Source organism: Globicephala melas, chromosome 9 (assembly GCF_963455315.2).
Source record: "Globicephala melas chromosome 9, mGloMel1.2, whole genome shotgun sequence".
NCBI classification, from domain to species: Eukaryota; Metazoa; Chordata; class Mammalia; order Artiodactyla; family Delphinidae; genus Globicephala; species Globicephala melas.
The window spans coordinates 36,087,111-36,112,053 of record NC_083322.1 but is presented as its reverse complement, the minus strand read 5'-3'; the positions used below and the strand labels follow the sequence as shown (position 1 = coordinate 36,112,053).

The 24,943-nt window shown below is 38.0% G+C and overlaps 1 protein-coding gene across 2 annotated transcripts in view; it reads right to left on the bottom strand.

The window, feature by feature from the left end:
- The window catches only part of TMEM168 (transmembrane protein 168), a 48,730-nt gene extending 24,090 nt beyond the window's left edge, over positions 1-24,640 (bottom strand). Inside the window, exons 1-2 of one of the 2 annotated variants that reach the window (XM_060305393.2) lie at positions 24,352-24,640; positions 18,337-19,590 (exon numbers count right to left, since the gene is read on the bottom strand). In XM_060305393.2, coding sequence (XP_060161376.1) covers positions 18,337-19,464 — 1,128 coding nt within the window. In that variant the 5' untranslated portion in view covers positions 19,465-19,590; positions 24,352-24,640. Of the gene's footprint in view, positions 1-18,336; positions 19,591-23,976; positions 24,201-24,351 lie in introns of those variants that run through there. The other variant, XM_030857590.2, reaches the window with a different exon arrangement.
- Between the last annotated feature and the right edge of the window lie 303 nt (positions 24,641-24,943).

The following is a 24,943-nucleotide window of genomic DNA, read 5'->3' as shown; positions in this document are numbered from 1 at the left end:
TACTAGAAAACCAATGGGTCAACAAGGAAATTAAAAAATAACTTGAGACAAACGACAATGAAAACACAACCATACAAAATCTATGGGACACAGCAAAAGCAGTTCTTAGAGGGAAGTTCATAGCGATAGAGGCCTTCATCAAAAAACAAGAAAAATCTTAAGTAAACAACCTAACTTACCACCTAAAAGAATTAGAAAAAGAACAAACAGAACCTAAAGTCGGCTGAAGGAAGGAAATAATAAAGATCAGGGAGGAAAAAACAGAGATTCAAGAAACAACAGAAAAAAATCAACAAAACCAAGAGCTGGTTCTTTGAGAGGGTAAACAAAATTGACAAACCTCTGCCCAGGCTCACCAAGAAGAAAGAGAACCCAAATAAACAAAACAAGAAATGAAAAAGAAGAAATCTCAATTGACACCACACAAACACAAAAAACCATAAGGAAATACTATGAACAATTATATGTCAACAAATTTGACAACCTAGAAGAAATGGACAACTTTCTAGAAACATAGAGCCCACCAAAAGTGAATCAAGAAGAAATAGATAAATGATGTGAACAGACTGATCATTTGAAGTGAAATAGAATCTGTAATTAAAAAAACTCCCTACAAACAAAAGTGTGGGACCAGATGGATTCACAGGCAAATTCTACCAAACATACGAAGAACTTATAACAATTCTTCTCAAATTCTTCCAAAAGAATGAAGCAGGAACACTCCCAAAGACATTCTATGAAGCCACCATCACCCTGGTACCAAAAGCAGACAAAGACATCACTAAAAAAGAAAATTACAGGCCAATATCTTTGATGAATATAGATGCAAAAATTCTCAACAAAGTATTAGTAAACCAAATCCAACAACACATAAAAAAGATCATACACCACAACCAAGTGGGATTCATCCCAGGTTCACAAGGCTGGTTCAACATTTTCAAATCAATCAATGTAATAAACCACAGTAGCAAAAGAAAAGTCAAAAACCACATGATCATCTCAATAGATGCAGAAAAAGCATTTGACAAAATTCAACATCCATTCATGATAAAAAACTCTTACCAAAATGGGAATAGAGGGAACATATCTCAACATACTAAAAGCCATTTATCACAAACCCACAGCTAGTAGTATAATACTCAACAGTGAAAAGCTGAAAGCCTTCCTGCTAAAATCTGGAACAAGAAAAGGATGCCCACTCTCACCACTTCTATTCAACGTAGTATTGGAAGTCCTAGCCACAGCAATCAGACAAGAAAAAGAAATAAAAGGTATCCTAATGGGAAGGAAAGAGGTAAAATTATCACTATATGCAGATGACACAATACTATATATAGAAAACCCTAAAGACTCAACACAAAGACTATTAGATCTAATAAATGAATTCAGCAAAGTAGCAGGATACAAGATTAACATTCATTTATTTACATTAACAATGAAATATCAGAAAGGGAATGTAAAAATATATATATATATACCTTTTAAAATTGCACCAAAAAAAAAAAATACCTAGAGATAAACCTGACCAAGAAGGTGAAAGACTTATATGCTGAGAACTATAAAACATTAATAAAGGAAATAAAAGAGGATTCAAAGAAATGGAAAGATATCCCATGGTCTTGGATTGGAAAAATTAATATTGTAAAAATGGCAATACTACCCAAAGCAATCTACAGATTTAATGCGATCCCTATCATATTACCCATGACATTTTTCACAGAACTAGAACAAATAATCCCAAAATTTATATGGAACCATAAAAGACCCAGAATTGCCAAAGCAATCCTGAGGGGAAAATAAAAACAAAGTAGGAGGTAAAACTCTCCCAGACTTCAGCCAATACTACAAAGCTACAGTAATCAAAACAGTGTGGTTTTGGTACAAAAACAGACATACAGATCAGTGTAACAGAATAGAGGCCAGAAATAAACCCACACACCTATGGTCAATTAATCTTTGACAAAGGAGGCAAGAATATAAAATGGGAAACAGTCTCTTCAGCAAGTGGTGCTGGGAAAGTTGGACAGCTGCATGTAAACCAATGAAGTTAGAACACACCCTCACACCATGCACAAAAATAAACTCAAAATGGCTTAAAGACTTAAACATAAGACATGACACCATAAAACCCCTAGAAGAGAGCATAGGCAAAACATTCTCTGACATAAATCGTACCAATGTTTTCTTATGTCAGCCTCCCAAGGCAAAAGAAATAAAAACAAAACTAAACAAATGGGACCTAATCAAACTTACAAGCTTTTGCACAGCAAAGGAAACTATTGAAAAAACGAAAAGACAAACTACGGAATGGGAGAAAATATTTGCAAATGATGCAACAGACAAGGGCTTAATCCCTAAAATATACAAACAGCCATACAACTCAACAACAACAAAAAACAAACGACCCAGTTGAAAAATGGGCAGAAGACCTTAATAGACATTTCCCCAAAGAAGCCATACAGATGGCCAGCAAGCACATGAAAAGATGCTCTACATCACTAATTATTAGAGAAATGCAAATCAAAACTACAATGAGGTACCACCTTACACATGTCAGAATGGCCATCATAAAAAGTCTACAAATAACAAATGCTGGAGAGAGTGTGAAGAAAAGGGAACCTTCCTTACACTGTTAGTGGGAATATAAGTTGGTACAGTCACTACAGAAAACAATATGGAGGTTCCTCAGAAAACTAAAAATAGAATTACCATATAATCCAGCAATCCCACTCCTGGGCATATATCCAGACAAAACTATAACTCAAAAAGATACACACACCCCAATGTTCATAAGCAGCACTATTCACAATAGCTGAGACATGGAAACAACCCAAATGTCCATTGACAGATGAATTGATAAAGAAGTTGTGGTATGTATATACAATGGAAAACTACTCAGCCATTAAAAAAATGAAATAATGCCATTTGCAGCAACACAGATGCAACTAGAGATTATCATACTAAGTGAAGTTAGAAAGAGAAAGACAAATACTATATGATATCACTTACACGTAGAATCTAAAATACGGCACAAATGAACCTATCTACAAAACAGAAATAGGGACTTCCCTGGTGGTGCAGTGATTAAGAATCCCCTTGCCAATGCAGGGGACACGGGTTTGAGCCCTGGTTCGGGAAGATCCCACATGCTGCAGAGCAACTGAGCCCATGCACCACAACTACTGAGCCCGTGTGCCACATCTACTGAAGCCCGTACTCCTACAGCCAGTGCTGCGCAACAAGAGAAGCCACCGCAATGAGAAGCCTGCACACCACAATGAAGAGTAGCCCCTGCTCGCCACAACTAGAGAAAGCCTGCACACAGTAACGAAGACCCAACACAGCCAAAAATAAATAAATAAAATTTATTTAAAAAAAACAGAAACAGACTCACAGACATAAAGAACATACTTGTAGTTGCCAAGGGGAAGGGAAGTGGGGGAGGGAAGGACCGGGAGTTTGGCATTAGCAGATGTAAACTATTATATATAGGATGGATAAACAACAACATCCTACTGTACAGCGCAGGGAACTATATTCAATCTCTTGTGATAAACCATAATGGAAAAGAATATATATAAAAAAGAATGTCTATACGTGTATGACTGAGTCACTTCGCTGTACAGGAGAGATTGGCATAACACTGTAAATCAACTATACTTCAATTTAAAATATTTAATTTAATTAAAAAAAAGATAGCATAGATAAAAGTGAACAGTTTGGCAATACAAAAAATTTGCAGTCTTAACAGTTGGCAAATACGTCCAGGGGAGCCAAAATAAATTTAGGATGTTTTGTCCATTTGCCACATTCAGAAAGCTTCAATTTTACTGGCCTGCAACCCTTTATTCTACAGCTTCAACCTAAAAGTCATTTGTGACTTGGAGTACACCTTACATTTTAAACAACTCCCTGTAACAAATAAGATCAACTTACTTGACCAAAACTAGTAAGTATAGATACTTTTCTTCCTTTGCTTCTACAAATCACCCTAAGCTCACTAGCAAACTTTTAAGACATGGCTCAAATTTCAAAGCAGGTATAAGCTGAACATAATAGCAGACCAATAAACAACTTTAAGTAATATTCTTTCCATAAAATGTAGTTACTAGTTATTCTCTATTCATCTGGGCTTTCAAGTCATGGTCAAAAGATTCAATATTTTCATATCCTAAAACTTTCTCAGCTAATAGGAACAAAATCTATTTATCCAATGTTGGAATTTCATTTTTTTAAAAAACCTGGCATTTACATAAGAGATATGAATATTGTTTGTTTAGAAATATTTTTGTATGAGTCACATTAGTAACCAAGTTTGGGAAATATTATACATAGAAGTCTAACTAAGAAACACAATATATAAATGTATGTTACAATGCAATATGTAAATGGAGATATTATGCTCTTCAATGTGAGAAACGCATATTTAAGAAACAATAGGCAACTTCCAAAACTTTGCTTAGTTCCAGAACTTTAAGAACATTAGGAAAGCTACTTTACAGTTAGTTTTAAAGCAGCGATTTCTTTAAGTAGAGGCAATAGAGAAATTGTAGGGGAAAGGACTCAAGCTTTGGAGTTAGACTTTGGTTCAATCCTAGCACAGTCATTTACCATCTGCGTGTACATGAACAAATTAAGCTTTTCAGTCTGAATCTATAAAAGAGGGATATTTTATGAGCTTATTACATAGATTAGAAATATGTGAAATATGTCTAGTACAATGAAATGGTAGCTGTAATTTACAATGAAGCATTTATAAATGGCAATGAGGTTATTATGAACAAAACAATAGAAATTTAAATGACGATTACCTTTTAATCTAAATGACAACTGCTATTTAGGAGATCTTATAGAGTTAAGGCCCTAGTATATGCATTAGAAAAAAAATATTTTTCGAGTAGCCTCAAAAGAGATAGCAAAAATAGAAATTTTTGTAGACCACAATCTTGATAAAGGTAAAACATTGGTATGGGAATCAAACTTGGACAGTGTGTTGAATCTTACTTCTCCCCATGGACAAAATAGAGATGTTACATTAAATAATCTGTATGCTCATTTCCAACTCTAAAAATACATGGAACTAAGTAAAGTGGTTAAGAGTAAAGGCTGTGAAGGCAGACTGCCTGGATTCACACCAGCTGTGTAGCCTCAAGCAAGTTTCCTAATCTCTCAAGCATGTTTCTTCTCTACAAAATGGGAATAATAATGGTACTTATCTCAGAGTGTCATGAGGATTAAATAAATACACTCAAAGTACATAGAATGGTGGATAGCACATAAAAAACAGTTAATAACTGGTAAGCCGTATTATTAAAATGAAAATATCTCCAGTTATTAAAAAAATTTTTTTAAAGCTGGAAAATCAGGGCAAAGGAGAAATTCATGTGCTTGTTTCATGAATAAAATAATATTCAGATCATTGTTATTGTTGTTTTAGGGGAAAAAAAGCATCTACTCCTGTTTCATTGTGTTCTGGCAGAATGCATAAAACATCAAATTAAAAGTATAACTTCAATCTAAAAAGACTTAGTGTCCCCTCCTCTAATCTAGACTAAAATATCTCAAAACTTTAGGAAGAGAAATGAAACGAAACAAAAAATTATGAAACGTGAACTTCTAGTTTTGGCAACAGATTTGAAAACTCCCTGCTCCCCATGTCAGGTGAGATAATATGGCTGATCCAGCCATCTTGCTAGAAATGAAACTGTGCTGCATCTGTGGATTCCCTCCCTTCCTTGGATATGAAACTGGTCTTGTTACATCTGTCAAACCCAGTGATTGCTAGTGCTTCCCCTACAGAGAAATTAACGGTGATTATGGTTTTTCTGGTTTGGGTCAAAGGGCTCCTCCAAAAAGTTGCATCAGACCCCCATGGAATCTGCAAATGACGGTAGCAAGGAGAGGCATATAAAATCTCATGTGAAAGATTTCAGAGAAAATTCCTAAACAGAAGAGCAAGCCATGGGGTATGCTTCCTTGGGTATCTGGACACTTTCCTCCCTTTTTATCCTTATATGAATTGTCAAGTATCAACTTCAGAAAAGCCTATGGCTGAGCAATAAAACTAGCACCAAATGGCTATGGTACTGTGTAAGTACTTCTTATTGACTTATTTAAGGAAGAAAAGTACAAAAGAGGAAAGCAAGTAGCAAATTCAATGAGCATAACACAAATTGCAGGAAACAACAGCTGTAAGGTTGCATTTTAAGATTGGAATGAGATTATGAACCAAACACAACAGAAGTTAATGGTAAAATTCCAGCTTTTTAATGTACATGATTTGGAATGATACTACTGACTCATTTTGAAAATGTTACTAAATTCGGTAAAACTAACAAAAAACAAAGCTATCCATGTGGGGTTATCCAGAGAGTCTACTCAAATGAGGTCAAAGATTTCTTAGGTATGACATCAAAAGATAATTTCATAAAAGAAAAAAATGGATAAATTAGAGTATAGCAAAATTAAGAACTGCTCTTCAGAAAACAAGGCCACTTGGAGCGAATATTAGCAAGTCATACATCTAATAAAGGACTTATATCTCAATACAACATGAAAACAAACAACCCAGTTTTAAAAACTGCTGAGATCTGAAATTCTCATGACAAGTAATCACATGAAAAGATACTTAACGTCTTTAGCTACTACAGAAACAGCAAATAAAAACCACAATGAGTTACCATCACACACCTATAAGAATGGTTAAAAAACAAAGAGATAACTCCCATACATTGCGGGTGAGAATGCAAAATGGTACAGCCACTTTGGAAAACAGTTTGGCAGTTTCTATAAAGTTAAACATGGCTCATACGTTTATCATACAACCCACACCAGGTAAAATAAAAACCTATGTTAACACAAAACCCTGTCTATGAATGTTTACAGCAGCTTTATTTATAATCACCAAAAACTAATTTCAATGTCCCTCCATTGAGTAATGAACACACTGTGAGACATCCACATAATGGAATACTGCTCAGCAATATGAAGGAATAAACTGATATTACAACACAACAATATAGATGAATCTCATATGAATTATGCTAAGTGAAAGAAGCCAGACTCAAACAGCTATACACTATATTATTTCATGTATATGACACCCTAGAAAAGTGTTTAGGGACAGAAAACAGTTTAGTTGCCAAGTACTGGGGATTGGGAGCAGGATTGACTACAAAGGGGCGGCAGGGAATTTTGGGGGGTGATGGAACTGCTCTATATTTTGAACGTAGTGGTCATACAACTATATGCATTTGTCAAAATCACAGAATTGTACACTAAAAAGGGTGAATATTACTGTATGCAAATTTTTCCTTAATAAAAAATTTTTGTTAATTTATGTAAAACTAAAAAAACCCCCAAACTACTGACATGCAAAAAAGCTTAAAATAAGAAAAAGTTGCTAAGCCCATTTTGGGAAGTAAGGTCTAAACCACATTGTGCTCCATGAGGCAGATTAGTCTCATGTTTGTGTCTGTTTGGTTTTACTTTTCTGGTAGTAAAATGAGAGTACATTTGACTGCCTAAAAATATACTTTAAAAAATAAACCTACTCTAAAATGTTTTGTTAATAACAAATGCCCACTAGGTCATTAACTCAATGAAATCCATCATCCTACATTCCCATCCACTCCCTTTAGCCTCTCAACATCTTTTTAATATTTAGACTATCTAAATACCATGTCAAAACACTCTTCATCTCTAAATTTCATCAATTTATTTCAAATTCTCTATAAATTTTACTTTTCAACAAGATCTGTTTTTCCCTTGACACTTCTATCAGTTATATCCTTAGCTCAGCAATTTTTCCCTGTTACCTTAGTCCAGGTCCTTATCCCTTGCTCTTACCTAGTCTTCTAGATTTCAATCTACCTCTACTTTCATTGATCCTACTTATGGCTGACTATTTGATCTACTCAAAAGGCTTTAGTTTCTCATTTTTTTCCTGCCACATTGGGTCTGCCCCCACCCAATCAGTTTTCCAGTGGAAATCCATCCATTGAAGGATATTTTAATGGGACAGAGGGGAAAATCAATTTTACGCTTTAGTATTACTCTCACAGAAATGTGAAAAATGGGTTTAGATTATATTATTAAAAAGCTAATCAGTATCAATATCATTTAGGAATGTTAAGCAAAAATAGTTCAAGAAAAATCTAATTGGAAGAATTTGAGATGATCTCACCAAACACTCGGCAGAGCACAGATTAGTTAAATTAAAGTTAAGTTTAGGGACTTCCCTGGTGGTCCAGCAGTTAAGACTACACACTCCCAAGGCAGGGGGCCTGGGTTCAATCCCTGGTCAGGGAACTAGATCCTGCATGCTGCAACTAAAAGATCCCACATGGTGCAACTAAGGATCCCCCATGCTGCAACTAAAAAAAAGATCCCACACTCGGCAGTGAATATGCCACGTGCCACAACTAAGACCTGGCACAGCCAAATAAATAAATGGTTTTTTTTTTAAATTAAGTTTAAAAAGTTAATTGCATCATACTGTTATCCATAGTGGCTGTACCAATTTACATTCTCACCAATAGTGTAGGAGGGTTGCCTTTTCTCCACACCCTCTCCAGCATTCATTATTTGTAGAGTTTTTGATGATGGTCTTAAAAAACTGAAAACAGAGCTACCATATGATCTGGCAATCCCACTCCTGAGGATATAAACCATAATTCAATAAGATACATGCACCCCAATGTTCACTGCATCACTATTTACAATAGCCAAGACATGAAAGCAACCTAAGTGTCCACCGAGAGATGAATGGATAAAGATGTGGCACATATATACAATGGAATACTACTCAGCCATAAAAAAGAATGAAATAATGCCATTTGCAGCAAGATGGATGGACCTAGAGGTTATCATACTAAGTGAAGTAAGTCTGAGAAAGACAAATATCATATGATACCACTTATATGTGGAATCTAAAAAAATACAAATGAACTTATTTACAAAACAGAAACAGACTCACAAACATAGAGAACAAATTTATGGTTACTAAAGGGGAAACGTGGGAAGGAGGAATAAATTAGGAATTTGACAGTAACAAACACACTACTATATATAAAATAGATAAACAACAAAGACCTACTGTATAACCCAGGGAACTATACTCAATATTTTTTAATAACCTATATGGGAAAAGAATCTGAAAAAGAATATAATATACATAAACTGAATCACTTTGCTGTACACCTGAAACTAACACAACACTGTAAATCAACTACACTTCAATTTAAAAAAAAAAAAGTTAATTGCATCAAAGACACAATGCCTACACCACAAGTAGCAGTTACCAAAGAGCAACTAATGCATACAAAACTCTGATAGATACACATTAGTCTTGAATAGCTAAATTAATACCTTGCCACTCAGTGGGTGTACTTCTGACTAGGACTTTCTGCATAACTTTTAAGATTTCTGGAAATGCAGAGTTTCAGGCTCTCCCCCAAAACTACTTAATTCCAGTCTTTGGGATTTTAACAAGATCCCCACGCAATTCCTATGTATATTAAAGTTTGAGAAGCACTGGCCTAAAACAGGAGTTGGCAAACTCTGTAAACAGCTAGCTAGTTAATGTTACATTTTGCAAGCCATTAGGTGACTGTTGTAACTATTCAACTATGCTGTTTATCATAAAGATAAAAAGGTCAATACATTAAGAAGGTAAAATTAAAGATGTATAAGGCTTCCCTGGTGGCACAGTGGTTGAGAGTCCGCCTGCCGATGCAGGGGACACGGGTTCGTGCCCTGGGCCAGGAGGATCCCACATGCCGCGGAGCGGCTGGGCCCGTGAGCCATGGCCGCTGAGGCTGCGCGTCCAGAGCCTGTGCTCCGCAATGGGAGGGGCCACAACAGTGAGAGGCCTGAGTACCGCAAAAAAAAAAAAGATGTATATACACCTAGGAACAGAGCCCCAAAATACATAAGGCAAGAAAATGAAAGAATTGAAATGAGAAGTACACAATTTAGTTAATTTTAATGGAGATTTTCAATATCACTCTCTCAGAATTAGAAAATCAACAAGGATATAGATACATGAGCATCACTACCAACCAACATAACCTAGCTGGTATTTATGGAACACTTTAATCAACAACATCAGGAACTTACTCTTTTAAAGTAAACACGATGTATTCTCGAGAATACAACACATGCCAGGCTACAAAACAAGTCTTAATAAAAGACTAAAATCAAACAAACTATGTTCTCCAATCACCTGGAATTAAATTAGAAATCAATAATAGAAAAAATGTGGGAAATACCCCAAATATTAAACTATCACACAATAAACTTTTAACTTTAACACAAGTCAAAGAAGAAATTGCAAAGAAAATTAGAACATACCTTGTGAGACAGCATAGTCCTGTTTTAAGGATAGATATACAGGTCAATGGAACAAAAAAGAGAGCTCAGACACTGATTTTGGACAAAGGTGCCAAGGTAATTCAACATGGGAAATGATAGTCTTTTCAATAAATGGTGCTGGACCAATTAGAAAGCCATATTAAAAAAAAAATCCTTACTTCATACCATAACAAAAATTAACTCAAAATGGATCATATACCTAAATGTTAAAACTAAAATGATAAAACTACTGGAAGAAAACTATAGGAGAAAAATCTTTGTGACCTAGGCCTAAGCAATGAATATCTTAGATGTGATCCTAAAAGCACAGCCCATAAAAGAAAAAGTTGGGGCTTCCCTGGTGGCGCAGTGGTTGAGAGTCCGCCTGCCGATGCAGGGGACACGGGTTCCTGCCACAGTCCGGGAAGATGCCACATGCTGCGGAGCGGCTGGGCCCGTGAGCCATGGCTGCTGAGCCTGCGCGTCCGGAGCCTGTGCTCCGCAACAGGAGAGGCCACAGCAGTGACAGGCCCGCGTACCACAAAAAAAAAAAAGTATCATTAAAAAAAAACATAAGCCACACACTAGGAGAAAATATTTCCAGATCACATATCTGATAAAAAGGCTTGTATTCAGAATATAAAAAGAACGCTTAAAATTCAATCATAAGGAGAACTTCTGCTGCCAGTGTCCTTGTCCCCGCGATGAGCCACAGCCACCCACTGCCTCTGCAGGAGACCCTACAACACCAGCAGGATATCGAATCCCTAACAGGAGGGCAGACTGGTTCTAAGGGGGCTGATCGACCGCCGTGTGGCTGACAGGGTCTTGGTGCTCCGGTCGGGTGGCAGGCCTGAGCCTCTGAAGTGGGAGAGCCGAATTCAGGACACTGGACCACCAGAGACCTCCCGGCCCCAAGTAATATGAATCAGTGAGAGCGCTCCAAGAGATCTCCATCTCAATGCTAAGACCCAGCTCAACTCAACGACCAGCAAGCACCAGTGCTGAACACCCCATGCCAACCAACTAACAAGACAGGAACACAACCCCACCCATTAGCAGAGAGGCTGCCTAAAATCATAGTAAGTTCACAGACACCCCAAAACACACCACTGGACACAGTCCTGCCCACCAGAAAGACAAGATCCAGCCTCATCCACCAGAACACAGGCACCAATCCCCTCCACCAGAAAGCTTACATAACCCACTGAACCAACCTTACCCACCAGGGGCAGACACCAAAAACGATGGGAACTATGAACGTGCAGCCTGCGAAAAGGAGACCCCAAACACAGTAAGCTAAGCAAACTGAGGAGACACAGAAATATGCAGCAGATGAAGAAGCAAAGTAAAAACCCACCAGACCAAACAAATGAAGAGTAAATAGGCAGTCTACCTGAAAAAGAATTCAGACTAATGATAGTAAAGATGATCCAAAATCTTGGAGATAGAATGGAGAAAATACAAGAAACGTTTAACAAGGACCTAGAAGAACTAAAGAGCAAACAAACAGTAATGAACAACACAATAATGAAATTAAAAATTCTCTACAAGGAATCAACAGCAGAATAACTGAGGCAGAAGAACGGATAAGTGACCTGGAAGATAAAATAGTGGAAATAACTACTGCAGAGCAGAATAAAGAAAAAAGAATAGAGGATAGTCACAGAGACCTCTGGGACAACATTAAATGCACCAACATTCAAATTATAGGAGTCCCAGAAGAAGAGAAAAAGAAAGGGTCTGAGAAAATATTTGAAAAGATTATAGTTGAAAATTTCCCTAATATGGAAATAAAAGGAAATAAGTCGAGGATACGCACAGAGTCCCATACAGGATAAATCCAAGGAGAAACACGCCAAGATACATATTAATAAAACTATCAAAAATTAAATAAAAAGAAAAAATATTAAAAGCAGCAAGAAAAAAAAAACATACAAGGGAATCCCCATAAGGTTAACAGCAGATCTTTCAGCAGAAACTCTGCAAGCCAGAAGGGAGTGGCAAGACATATTTAAAGTGATGAAAGGGAAAAACCTACAACCAAGATTACCCAGAAAGGATCTCATTCAGATTTGACAGAGAAATTAAAACCTTTACAGACAAGCAAAAGCTAACAGAATTCAGCATCACCAAACGAGCTTTACAACAAATGTTAAAGGAACTTCTCTAGGCAGGAAACAGAGAAGGAAAGGACCTACAATAACAAATCCAAAACAATTAAGAAAATGGAAATAGGAACATACATATCGATAATTACCTTAAATGTAAATGGATTAAATGCTCCAACCAAAAGACATATTTATGCTGTCAACAAGAGACCCACTTCAGACCTAGGGACACATACAGACAGAAAGTAAGGGGATGGAAAAAGATATTCCATGCAAATGGAAATCAAAAGAAAGTTGAAGTAGCAATTCTCATATCAGACAAAACAGACTTTAAAATAAAAACTACTACAAGAGACAAAGAAGGACACTACATAATGATCAATGGATCGATCCAAGAAGAAGATATAACAATTGTAAATATTTATGCACCCAACATAGGAGCACCTCAACACCTAAGGTAAATTCTAACGGCCATAAAAGAGGAAATTGACAGGAAGACAGTCATAGTAGGGGACTTTAACACCCCACTTTCACCAACAGACAGATCATCCAAAATAAAAATAAATAAGGAAACACATGCTTTAAATTATACATTAAACAAGATGGACTTAAGTGATATTTATAGGACATTCCATCCAAAAACAACAGAATACACTTTCTTCTCAAGTGCTCATGGAACATTCTCCAGGATAGATAATATCTTGGGTCACAAATCACACCTTGGTAAATTTAAGAAAATCGAAATCGTATCAAGTACCTTTTCTGACCAAATGCTATAGGACTAGATATCAATTACAGGACAAAATCTTTAAAACATACAAACACATGGAGGCTAAACAATACGTTACTTAATAACCAAGAGATCACTGAAGAAATCAAAGAGGAAATCCAAAAGTACCTAGAAACAAATGACAATGTGGACACGACAACCCAAAACCTATAGGATGCAGCAAAAGCAGTTCTAAGAGGGAAGTTTATAGCAATACAATTCTACCTCAAGAAACAAGAAACATCTCAAACAAATAACCTAACCTTACACCTAAAGCAATTAGAGAAAGAATAACCAAAAAAACACCCAAAGTTATCAGAAGGGAAGAAACCATAAAGATCAGATGAGCAATAAATGAAAAAGAAATGAAGGACACAATAGCAAAGATCAATAAAACTAAAAGCTGGTTCTTTGAGAAGATAAACAAAATAGATAAACCATTAGCCAGACTCATCAAGAAAAAAGGGAGAAGACTCAAATCAACCGAATTAGAAATGAAAAAGGAGAACTAACAACTGACACCACAGAAATACACAGGATCATGAGAGATTACTACAAACAACTATACGCCAATAAAATGGACAACCTGAAAGAAATGGAAAAATTCTTAGAAAAGCACAACCTTCCGAGACTGAACCAGGAAGAAATAGAAAATATAAACGGACCACTCACAAGCACTGAAATTGAAACTGTGATTAAAAACCTTCCAACAAACAAAAGCCCAGGACCAGATGGCTTCACAGGCGAATTTTATCAAACATTTAGAGAAGAGCTAACACCTATCCTTCTCAAACTCTTCCAAAATATAGCAGAGGGAGGAATGCTCCCCAGCTCATTCTATGAGGTCACCATCACCCTGATACCAAAACCAGACAAAGATGTCACAGAAAAAGAAAGCTACAGGCCAATATCACTGACGAACATAGATGCAAATATCCTCAACAAAATACTAGCAAACAGAATCCAACAGCACATTAAAAGGATCATACACCATGATCAAGTGGGGTTTATTCCAGGAATGCAAGGATTCTTCATTATATGTGAATCAATCAATGTGATACACCACAGTAACAAATCGAAGGATAAAAACCATATGATAATCTCAATAGATGCAGAAAAAGCTTTCAACAAAATTCAACACCATTTATGATAAAATCTCTCCAGAAAGTAGGCATAGAGGGAACTTACCTCAACATAATAAAGGCCAGATATGACAAACCCACAGCCAACACAGTCCTCAATGGTGAAAACTGAAACCATTTCCACTAAGATCAGGAACGAGACAAGGTTGCCCACTCTCACCACTATTATTCAACATTGCTTTGGAAGTTTTAACCACAGCAATCTGAGAAGAAAAAGAAATAAAAGGAATCCAAATTGGAAAAGAAGTAAAGCTTTCACTGTATGCAGATGACATGATACTATACACAGAGAATCCTAAAGATGCTACCAGAAAACTAGTAGAGCTAATCAATGAATTTGGTAAAGTAGCAGGATACAAAATTAATGCACATAAATCTCTTGCATTCCTATACACTAATGATGAAAACTCTGAAAGAGTAATTAAGGAAACACTCCCATTTACCATTGCAACAAAAAGAATAAAATACCTAGGAATAAACCTACCTAAGAATACAAAAGACCTGTATGCAAAAAACTGTAAGACACTCATGAAAGAAATTAAAGATGATACCAACAGATTGAGAGATAGACCATGTTCTTGGATTGGAAGAATCAACATTGTGAAAATGACTATACTACCCAAAGCAATCTACAGATTCAATGGAATCCCTATCAAACTACCACTGGCATTTTTAAGAGAACTAGAACAAAAAATTTCACAATTTGTAGGGAGACACAAAGGACCCCGAATAGCCAAAGCAATCTTGAGAAAGAAAAACGGAGCTGGAGGAATCAGGCTCCCAGACTTCAGACTACACTACAAAGGTACACTAACCAAGACAGTATGGTACTGGCACAAAAACAGAAATACAGATCAATGGAACAAGATAGAAAGCCCAGAGATAAACACATGCACATATGGTCACCTTATCTTTGATAAAGAAGGCAAGAATATACAATGAGGAAAAGACAGCCTCTTCAAAAAGTGGTGCTGGGAAAACTGGACAGCTACACGTAAGAGAATGAAATTAGAACTCTCCCTAACACCATACACAAAAATAAACTCAAAATGGATTAAACACCTAAATGTAAGGGAGACACTATAAAACTCTTAGAGGAAAACACAGCAGAACACTCTATGACATCAATCACAGCAAGATCCTTTTCGACCCACTTCCTAGAGAAATGGAAATAAAAACCAAAAAAATGGGATCTAAGAAACTTAAAAGCTTTTGCACAGCAAAGTAAGACACAAACAAGACGCAAAGACAACCCTCAGAATGGGAGAAAATATTTTCAAACAAAGCAACTGACAAAGTATTAACCTCCAAAATATACAAGCAGCTCATGCAGCTCAATATCAAAAAAACAGACAACCCAATCCAAAAATGGGCAGAAGACCTAAGTAGACATTTCTTCAAAGAAGATATACAGACTGCCAACAAACACATGAAAAGATGCTCAACATCACTAATCATTAGAGAAATGCAAATCAAAACTACAATGAGGTATCACTTCACACCAGTAAGAATGGCCATCATTAAAAAATCTACAAACAACAAATGCTGGAGAGGGTGTGGAGATAAGGGAACCCTCTTGCACTGTTGGTGGGAATGTAAACTGATACAGCCAGTATGGAGAACAGTATTGAGGTTCCTTAAAAAACTAAAAATAGGACTACCATATGACCCAGCAATCCCACTGCTGGGCATATACCCTGAGAAAACCATAATTCAGAAAGAGTCATGTACCACAATGTTCACTGCAACTCTATTTACAATAGTCAGCATGTGGAAGCAACCTAAGTGTCCATCGACAGATGAATGGATAAAGAAGATGTGGCACATACATACAATGGAATATTACTCAGCCATAAAGAGATATGAAATTGAGTTGTTTGTAGTGAGGTGGATGGACCCAGAGTCTGTCACAGAGAGTGAAGTAAGTCAGAAAGAGAAAAGCAAATACTGTAAGTTAACACATATATATGGAATCTAAAAAAAAAAAAAAGGTTCTGATGAACATAGGGACAGGACAGGAATAAAGACGCAGACGTAGAGAATGGACTTGAGGACACAGGGAGGGAGAAGAGTATGCTGAGACGAAGTGAAGAGTAGCATTGACATATATACACTACCAAATGTAAAATAGATAGTGGGAAGCAGCCGCATAGCACAGGGAGATCAGCTGGGTTCTTTGTGACCACCTAGAGGGGTGGGATAGGGAGGGTGGGAGGGAGACGCAAGAGGGAGGAGATATGGGGATATATGTATATGTATAGCTGATTCACTTTGTTATACAGCAGAAACTAAGACACCATTGTAAAGCAATTATACTCCAATAAAGATGTTAAAAAAATTCAATCATAAGAAGACAACCCAATTTAGATCAAAAAAAGATCTGAATAGATACTTCAGCAAAGGTAAGTGAATGACTAATACACACATTAAAGATGCTCAACATCATTAGTCATTAGAGACACGCAAATTAAAATCACAATTAGATACCACTCCACACCTATCTCAAGTAGATAAACTTTAAGAAACAGTTGACTGGAAGGTGAGAATCTAGAAACTGTCTTAAAATTATCTTTGCTGACAGACTCATTGGAAAGCTTCTGTGTATCTCCAGTAGTACACACACCATGTTTAAGACCACTTGTATGAGAAAACAAGAATTTGGTGACTTACAAAATATCTGGTTTCAGGATTTGATGATTAGAAAGGTGTCAAGCATGAATGAGGCTGATTTGGAATTAAAAAAATGTCGGGCTGGGAAAGGAGCTAACAGGAAGGAGAGAAGAGAGGAAGAGGAATGAGAACTCTTGGTAGAGTTCTCATCCATCATCATCGTTCTGATAGTCCCTAGCACTGGCAAATAGAGTAAGATATCCTCAGGCAACACCCATGATTTTTTCTTTTTTAATCATCTGGTTGACTCCCACACAGGCTCCATGCCCTAGCCCACAATGACTAAAATGTACCATTCCCAGGCAAGTCTCCACATCTCCTCTTCAGACACTCACATCGACAAATCACTCTGCTGCAACTGGTGCAAAGCAGAGAACTGCACCAAGCAAAATTCACCTTCATTTTTGCCCTACATCACAACCTAATGTACCCAAATTACAGTATTTGTGACACTGTAATAATAATTATTGGTTTACGTGCCTTGCCTCTTCCGCCTCCCATTAGAGATTGTGCCTTCTTTAATGATGGAGACATTTTTTACTCATCTCAAGATCTTCAGCACCAGTACAGTACCTGATATACAGTACAGTCAATAAATGTTCAGAGAATGGAAGACTGATATAAACTACAGATATAAACTCTAGCCATATAGTTTGAATGTCTTTGTCTACAAAAGACCTTTTTTTAAAAAAAAACAAAAACATATTGTGGGAAGCAAATGTATTGTAAAACTAGTTTTTTTCTTTCTTAGGAGAGGCTCTAATCTGTAATTAAGAATCTGATATGTTATTATATAACTAATCACCTTTTACATAAAATCTTAGGAAAATGACTATATAAAAGAAATGTAATGAGGAAACCAATGGACTAGACAGAAGCTAGGTAACCTAATTCTGGCTAGTACCAGTGACTCTGGATATGTTTTCTGGCTTTCAGTTTCCTCATGTGTAAAGTGAAAAAATTAAAGAACAATCTCTAAGTACCCTTCAAATGTTAATATTCTAAGGATCTTTAATCCATGAGTGTTTCATTAATGAACAATAAGAAGGCAGGAGGCATGTCACATGCTGAGTATTCCTAATATTCTGGTTCTTCTTGCTAGAAAGCAAGTGAAATTATCCTGTCAATATTCATTCAGTACTTCAATTCCAGGAACAAAATTAAGTAAGTGCCCCACCATCTACTTCTGAAATCAGGAACTTGACCTTTCAATTCTAATAATTCAACTCTTGAAGCAAGCATTTAATCACATATCATAGGCACTGACATAATAAACAAACTGTAAGCTTACCTGCCAGGAAACTGCTCCCAAAATTGCTGTTGCAAGAAGACTAAAAAAAACTAACTGCTCTGAAATTAAGCAAAAGTGGCGCATCCCTTTGGATGCCATGATTCGATCTAGGTTATTGTTATCTACCCTGTGAGTAAAATATACTTTATGGCAGTCATTTAATTTGGAATGGAATCCCCAAAGAGTTAAAAGAAAAATAATATGGCAAATCATCCAGAATATTCCAAAAATGGAAAAGCCTGGTATTACAAAATACCAGAGATGAGTGTCTCTAAGTTTAAATGCTGAAAGAATGAAAAATGTAAGCTCAATCATCCCAGTGAAAACAACAGAAAGTCTTCTGCAAATTCTTCCACGGTACAAATAGGGTTTCCACCTTTCAGTCACTGAAAGTCCACTAAAATAAATGTCAAGGAAAGGATCAGTTATCAGGCAAATAAAAAAACATGCAAAAGCAACTGGATTTTGGGGAGTTTCCAATGCGGAGAAAAACAGCAAGACTGCAAAAATAACTAAGTTTGGAATAGCTAGAAAAGACTTCATTCTCAGGTCAATAATCAGCATGGCCAAAGCTACAACAAGTAAAATGACACTCAGAGACTTTTCCACCAACATAGTTGTGCTGGCAATGGCAAATCCAACAAGTTCCAGAAATTCAACTGTGGTTAGTAAGGTGGGTCGATGACGAACATAACCAGAAATTCTCTCCACCAAAGAGCATAGTATCCTTAATACTATGGAAGTCAGAAGCAAATATTTGGTTGATTCTTCTTTCACATCATTTTTAAAGGATGAATTATCAAGAAAACACAGGAGGCCAAGCAAGAATCCAAACCAAAGATTGGATAGACTTAAACTTGCTGCTTCCATTGAAAAATAATAATAGAGTATGCTGGCAATTCCAAGAACAAAAAGACCAAGAATAAAAATTACCAAAATTAAGGAATTTGCTGTTTTTTCCCATCTTACATAAAGACCTAAGCATATAGCAACCAGTAGATTAATTCTGGCTAAATAGCCAAGATAACGCACTGAAGAATGCATGTTCACTTCTCTGTTTACTTCTTCCAGTCTTGTCATTGCTAAATAGAGACAATGACTAAAGCAATAACGCAGTGATTTACACATTAATCTGTCAATCTGGGCTTTCTCCCCACGTTACAAAAATTAACTGCTTGTATTTCATCCAGCAAATCCAATGTTTCTGTAACTCCTACTTCAGCATTTTCTCTGGTGCAATTTGTTTGTAGTGATCTAAAAAGAAGAAAAAATATTTCGTTGTTAATTTTATGTAATTTGCCTTTCACATGTATCTTCCTTATACAAAATAATGAATAAGTGAGAAATAAAGTTTGTTCTGAAACCCAGCTTAAAATGTGACTTGTGTGTATCTTAATGGTAATTGTCTCTGGCTTAAAAACTCTGCAGTTTATCCAAACAAAAATGGAGATTTTTTTCTACTCATCCTATGCTAGGATTGTATGACTAAGTCACCATCAATGAAACTGTTTTTCCAGAGATGGTGAGGAATTCACATAATTCATTTTTACTCCAATATGTGGTTTTTCAACAACATGCAAAGATGAGATATTCAACTTAGCTTAGATGTAGCAGATGCGTCTGGCACAATGGAAAGCTACTCAATTCTTAAATGAAACAAGGGACCTCATCATTACCTCTAATTTGAAAAGCATCAGTATCCAATAATAGCAACCATTACTACCTGCCTAAAATCATCTACATCTTTTTACCAGTCACCTCTAAAATGCGATGAAATCTTAATCTAACAGTGTTTAACTAATAAACTTATTAGAAGTTTAACTGTATTAAAGTTACTCAGTCACTAAAGTTGATCCATAATTCTCCCTGTACTTTTTCCTCTACTAAATTACTTTGATTATCAAACCTACAATCTTTGTAGCAAACCAATTCTGGACCTTTCTAGTCAAAACTGTAAAGTTGGAATGCTGACCAATATTTATTGTAAGGTAAATTTTTAAAACTATAATTTTACTTTTAAAAAGTTACCACAATTATTTGTCAAAGAACCCAGATAATTATTTCAATCTTAAGTGCCCCTTCAAGTTGCACTTCAAACATGATGTAGTCAAAAAATGATTTAACTATCTACTACATAATTCTTCAAATTTTCTAGTATGCTATTTCAGAAGAAATGATCCATGCAATGGCTCAGGGTCACACTGAATATCCATAGAGAACTCAATCAATAAAAACTCAAAAAGTAACTAGTTTGTGATCAGCTTATTTATACTTTCTAATAGCAGGACACTAAAAGAAAGACCCAAGAGAAATATGAGATAACTTGGAATTAACTCTTAATTACCCATTTAGCTGGAAAAGAATGTCACCAGGTGACAGCTTTAGGGTCTCTGGGAGGTTCCAAGTATTATTACTAATTTACATGTTCAACATGTATATTTTTTACAGCTAAGTTTATTTAATTAACTAAGAATGCTAATTTTTCCTCAATTACATTTTCATTCAATCATTTCTTAAGAAACCACACACCACTAAAGAAAATATCTTCCTTGGTATATTTAGGTTTTATCTTTTTACTTAAGAAACTGATAGTATCTAGAGTACGTTGCATTTTTTTAAACATTACTTCTATGTGTTATATAATCATTCAACAAATATGTTGGAATATATGTCCTCAAAAGGTCGATGGTACAGTCTGGGCTCAGATGACTGAACACTGTTGGAGGAAAAAAATCACACACTAGACTAAATGGTTGCCACTCAACTCATGAGACATAGTTCTGTGTTTCTCTGGTCAACACACTCTCATTCTCTGTGATTATGCAAACCTCTTTTCCCTATCCTCAAATCTCTGACATCCACTTCCCACCAAATTCTCACCAGATGACTTTGCCTCCAATGAAGTCATCAGTAGGGAGCTTACCTGAGTTTCCAACACCAAAAACTCACCTCTATCTACATTTCCTGATTCAAGAAAGGAAGGCTGTCCCTTCCCTATCTAAGGCTACATATTTTAGCCACACACGTATCCCTTCCCCTCTGCCTCTTCCAGAACTTCACACTCTCTCCTCTCTCTTTAAACTCCAACTCTTCTCTTATCCATTGACACAACCATTTGCAAAGCTCTTTCTAAAAAATGATACCAGGGCTTCCCTGGTGGTGCAGTGGTTGAGAGTCCGCCTGCCGATGCAGGGGACACGGGCTTGTGCCCCGGTCCGGGAAGATCCCACATGCCGCGGAGCGGCTGGGCCCGTGAGCCATGGCCGCTGAGCCTGCGCGTCTGGAGCCTGTGCTCCGCAACGGGAGAGGCCACAACAGTGAGAGGCCCGCGTACAGCAAAATAAAACAAAACAAATCAAAAAATGATACCAAAAAAAAAAAAATACAGAAACAACAAACAAAACTAAACAATCCTCACTAATCCTCATCTCCTCTTCCAAGTTCAATCTTCGGTCCTCTTGACAGCCAATATTTGACTGCTTTACTTCTCATACCAACTAAACAGTGGTTTCCACCACACAACAAACTGCTCTGCCAAGTTCTAAAATAACCTGCAAATTCCTAAATCCCATGGGTTCTTTTCACTCATTATCTTGCACATTCCTCAAACAACCTTTGACGTCTTTGATTCCTTTCACCTTCTGAAACCTGCCCTTCCTTTAGCTTCCAAAGACCAGACTCCAGATTTTCTTCCTAACTCACTGATCTCTCCTGTCTCCTTGCAGGGTTTTCATTCTGAATCTATCCTTTGGATGTTCAATCCCAAGCCTAGGCTCTTCTCTCACTATACACTTAAACACATATATATTAACCTACCTGACAGAAATAAAAGCACTAGCTCGGTTCTGCACTGAGGTAAAAGCTTAGAAAAAGGTAAAGGTACAGCACATTCATAGCATGGAATATATGCAGCCACCCTGTTATAGGCCAAAACCAACATGACAGAATATTATTTTTAAATAGCTAATTTACAAGTCTTTTCCCATTCTGACCTTCTTCAAAAGACAAACAGCCTGAATCAGAGTAAAACAACAAAGCACTGCAAACCTTTTCAGTGGGTCTGCCATCACTAATGATTCAGTAGGAAATTCCTTGAGAGGCAGATAAAAAAGGAGCACAGAAGAGTCAATCTGAATACAAGAAAAGTTAACTAACAACTGCCAGGGTCTGTTTTATAAAATCCTATGTACTACTCTAAACCCTCTTCTCCTTCACCACCTGTATGTAATCGTCACCCAAGTCTTGTCCACTCTTTTTCCTGCACACCTCTTAAATGTATCTACTTCTTTTCATCCTCAAGGTCACAATCCCAGTTCTGGCCACCATCATCTCATGGTTGAATGTCTCCTTGCATCCACTCTTGCCCTTCTCCAAGAAGTATCTTTTTTTAAAGCCAAAATTTGTCACATCATTCTGTTACGTAAAAGCCCCCAGCGGCTTCCCATCACTCTAAGCAACAAAGTCTAAACTCCTTAAAATGCCTTATAACACTCTCCTCATTGGATATGCATAATTCTCCTGCCTCATCTCTTACCATTCTTCCTCTTGAACTTGTATTCTAGCCATACGGACCTTTCAATTCTGAACCATACTAATGCTATTCCCTCTCCAGGTGCACTGCTTTCCCTCCTCTTGGCCCCATCCCAGTCCTCACACCTGGCTCACTCCTATTCTTTACTCTTTACGCCTCAGCTTAAATGATTTTCTTAGGGCAATCACCTTAACTCATTTATATGATCCACGTACTTCCTCTGTAACAGCAAAATATTGACCATCAACTGTTTAAAATCTGCATTCCCCATTAGATCAAAAGGTCTCTGAAAGTCTGTCTTCGATACTGTACACCAGTATTGAAGACAATACTGTTTAGCAGAAAGTACTTTCTGTTTAGCAGAAAGTTCGACACCAAGTAGGTATTCAACACGTACTTGTTGAAGAAATAAAGAGTGATGCAGAAATAACTATATTTAACAACAATGCCAATCAGTTATAGGGCACGTATTAATATACAAAGAGTAAACGAGTTCTCTAATTGGTTTGCTTCTCTCTCGGCCTTATGCCAGCCTTCACTTAATTCATTCAAATTCCTCCAAACCAACAAGTTCTCTTTCATGTCCTACTTCTAGGGAATCCAAGACACACTATATCACGTGCAACGTCTTTAGACTCAGAAGCTATTTCCGTCCCATCTAGGGGAAGTGTCAAAAGCTGAAAGAACATACTGAGCACCCAGGGTCGGGGAATTCCAGTGCTTCGGTTCTATGAATTCATGATAATAACTCTTTGGACCCATCTCATACAAGGAGAATGGCACCTCGAATACTAAATCCCTCAGCAATAGGGCAGCAATAACAATTCTTCTTCCATTCTGCCTCCTCCTAGCAAGATGTGGGAGGCCCAAGAAGAAGCCTCGCTGTTGTCGACCATAACCCAGCTGAGTGGGGAACTGCTGGGGGATACGGAGAGGCGCCCCGCCTTCCATCCTCCACCCCACACCATCAACTTCTCTCCGGGCAGGTATCCCTACCTCCGCCCCGGGAGGCCGGCTGGGCGGAGCTTGGGGCCCGCACCACTCTGAGCCCTGGGCGGTGACTATGCCCAGGTCTCACCGCCTCGCCAGTGACCCCCTCGCCCACCTACCTGACTCGGCCGCTGCTACCAACTCTCTCAACCCTCGGAGTCGGCGCTGGGGCCAGCACGGTAAAGGGAGGGCCCTTGCGGCTGAGCCTGCAACTCGGAGCGGGGAGGCGGGACTCCAGGGGAGTCGAGGGCCAGAGGCCGCACGCTCTAGCACAGGCCAGTCTCGTCGGAAACTTTCTCCGTTACTGGCCCGGTTACGGCCGCCATATTCCCGCCGCCGGATCCGCGACGGTACGGAACGCCGCCGGGGTCAAGCGGCACGACGCGCTTCCTCCCTGAGAGCCGGCCCAGGCCCTGCCCCCCTCCCCGCCCAAACCCTCCGAGCCGCCGCGGACCCAGGTGCGTTCGGCGCTGCGCGAGCGCAAACGGCCCCACCTGGGGTACAAGCTGCCGCCTTCCTGGACCTGGAATGGGCGGCGAACAGGAAGCTGGAAGACCACGAAGGATCAGGCCGACCGTGTCCATCAAGCCTCTAGGCCGCCACCTCGGGCTTGACCGAGACCAGGGCAAAGCGGCCGGGCCGGCCGGCCACACAAGAACAGTAGATACTGCAGGAGGCGTTGCTGCTCTTTAATACCTATCGCATAATATATGGCTTTGTGTCCACTGACCAGCTAAAAGCCCAAGCTCCTTAGGCTCGCCTTCAAAGCCCTCCTCGCCTCCTTTTCTAATTAAGACTTCCTTTCATAAACCGCCTGGGTCTTTACTCCGCCGACAACGCTAAGCTCCCCCAGTCCTGACCCAATTCCATTACCCCTCTCCCCCCGCCCCCCGTCCCTTACACGTTCACCGGCCCCGCATCCTGAGGGTCCTTCACATTCCAGGGCTAATTCTTCTTTGTATCTGAACGCACTGAATAAACATAAGGGGATATTCCTCGGCAGCGTTTCACAACAGCTGTGGAGCTGATGATTTTGGGGTTTGAATTCTGGTTTCTCCCCTTCCTATGTGCCACCTAGGTTTCTCC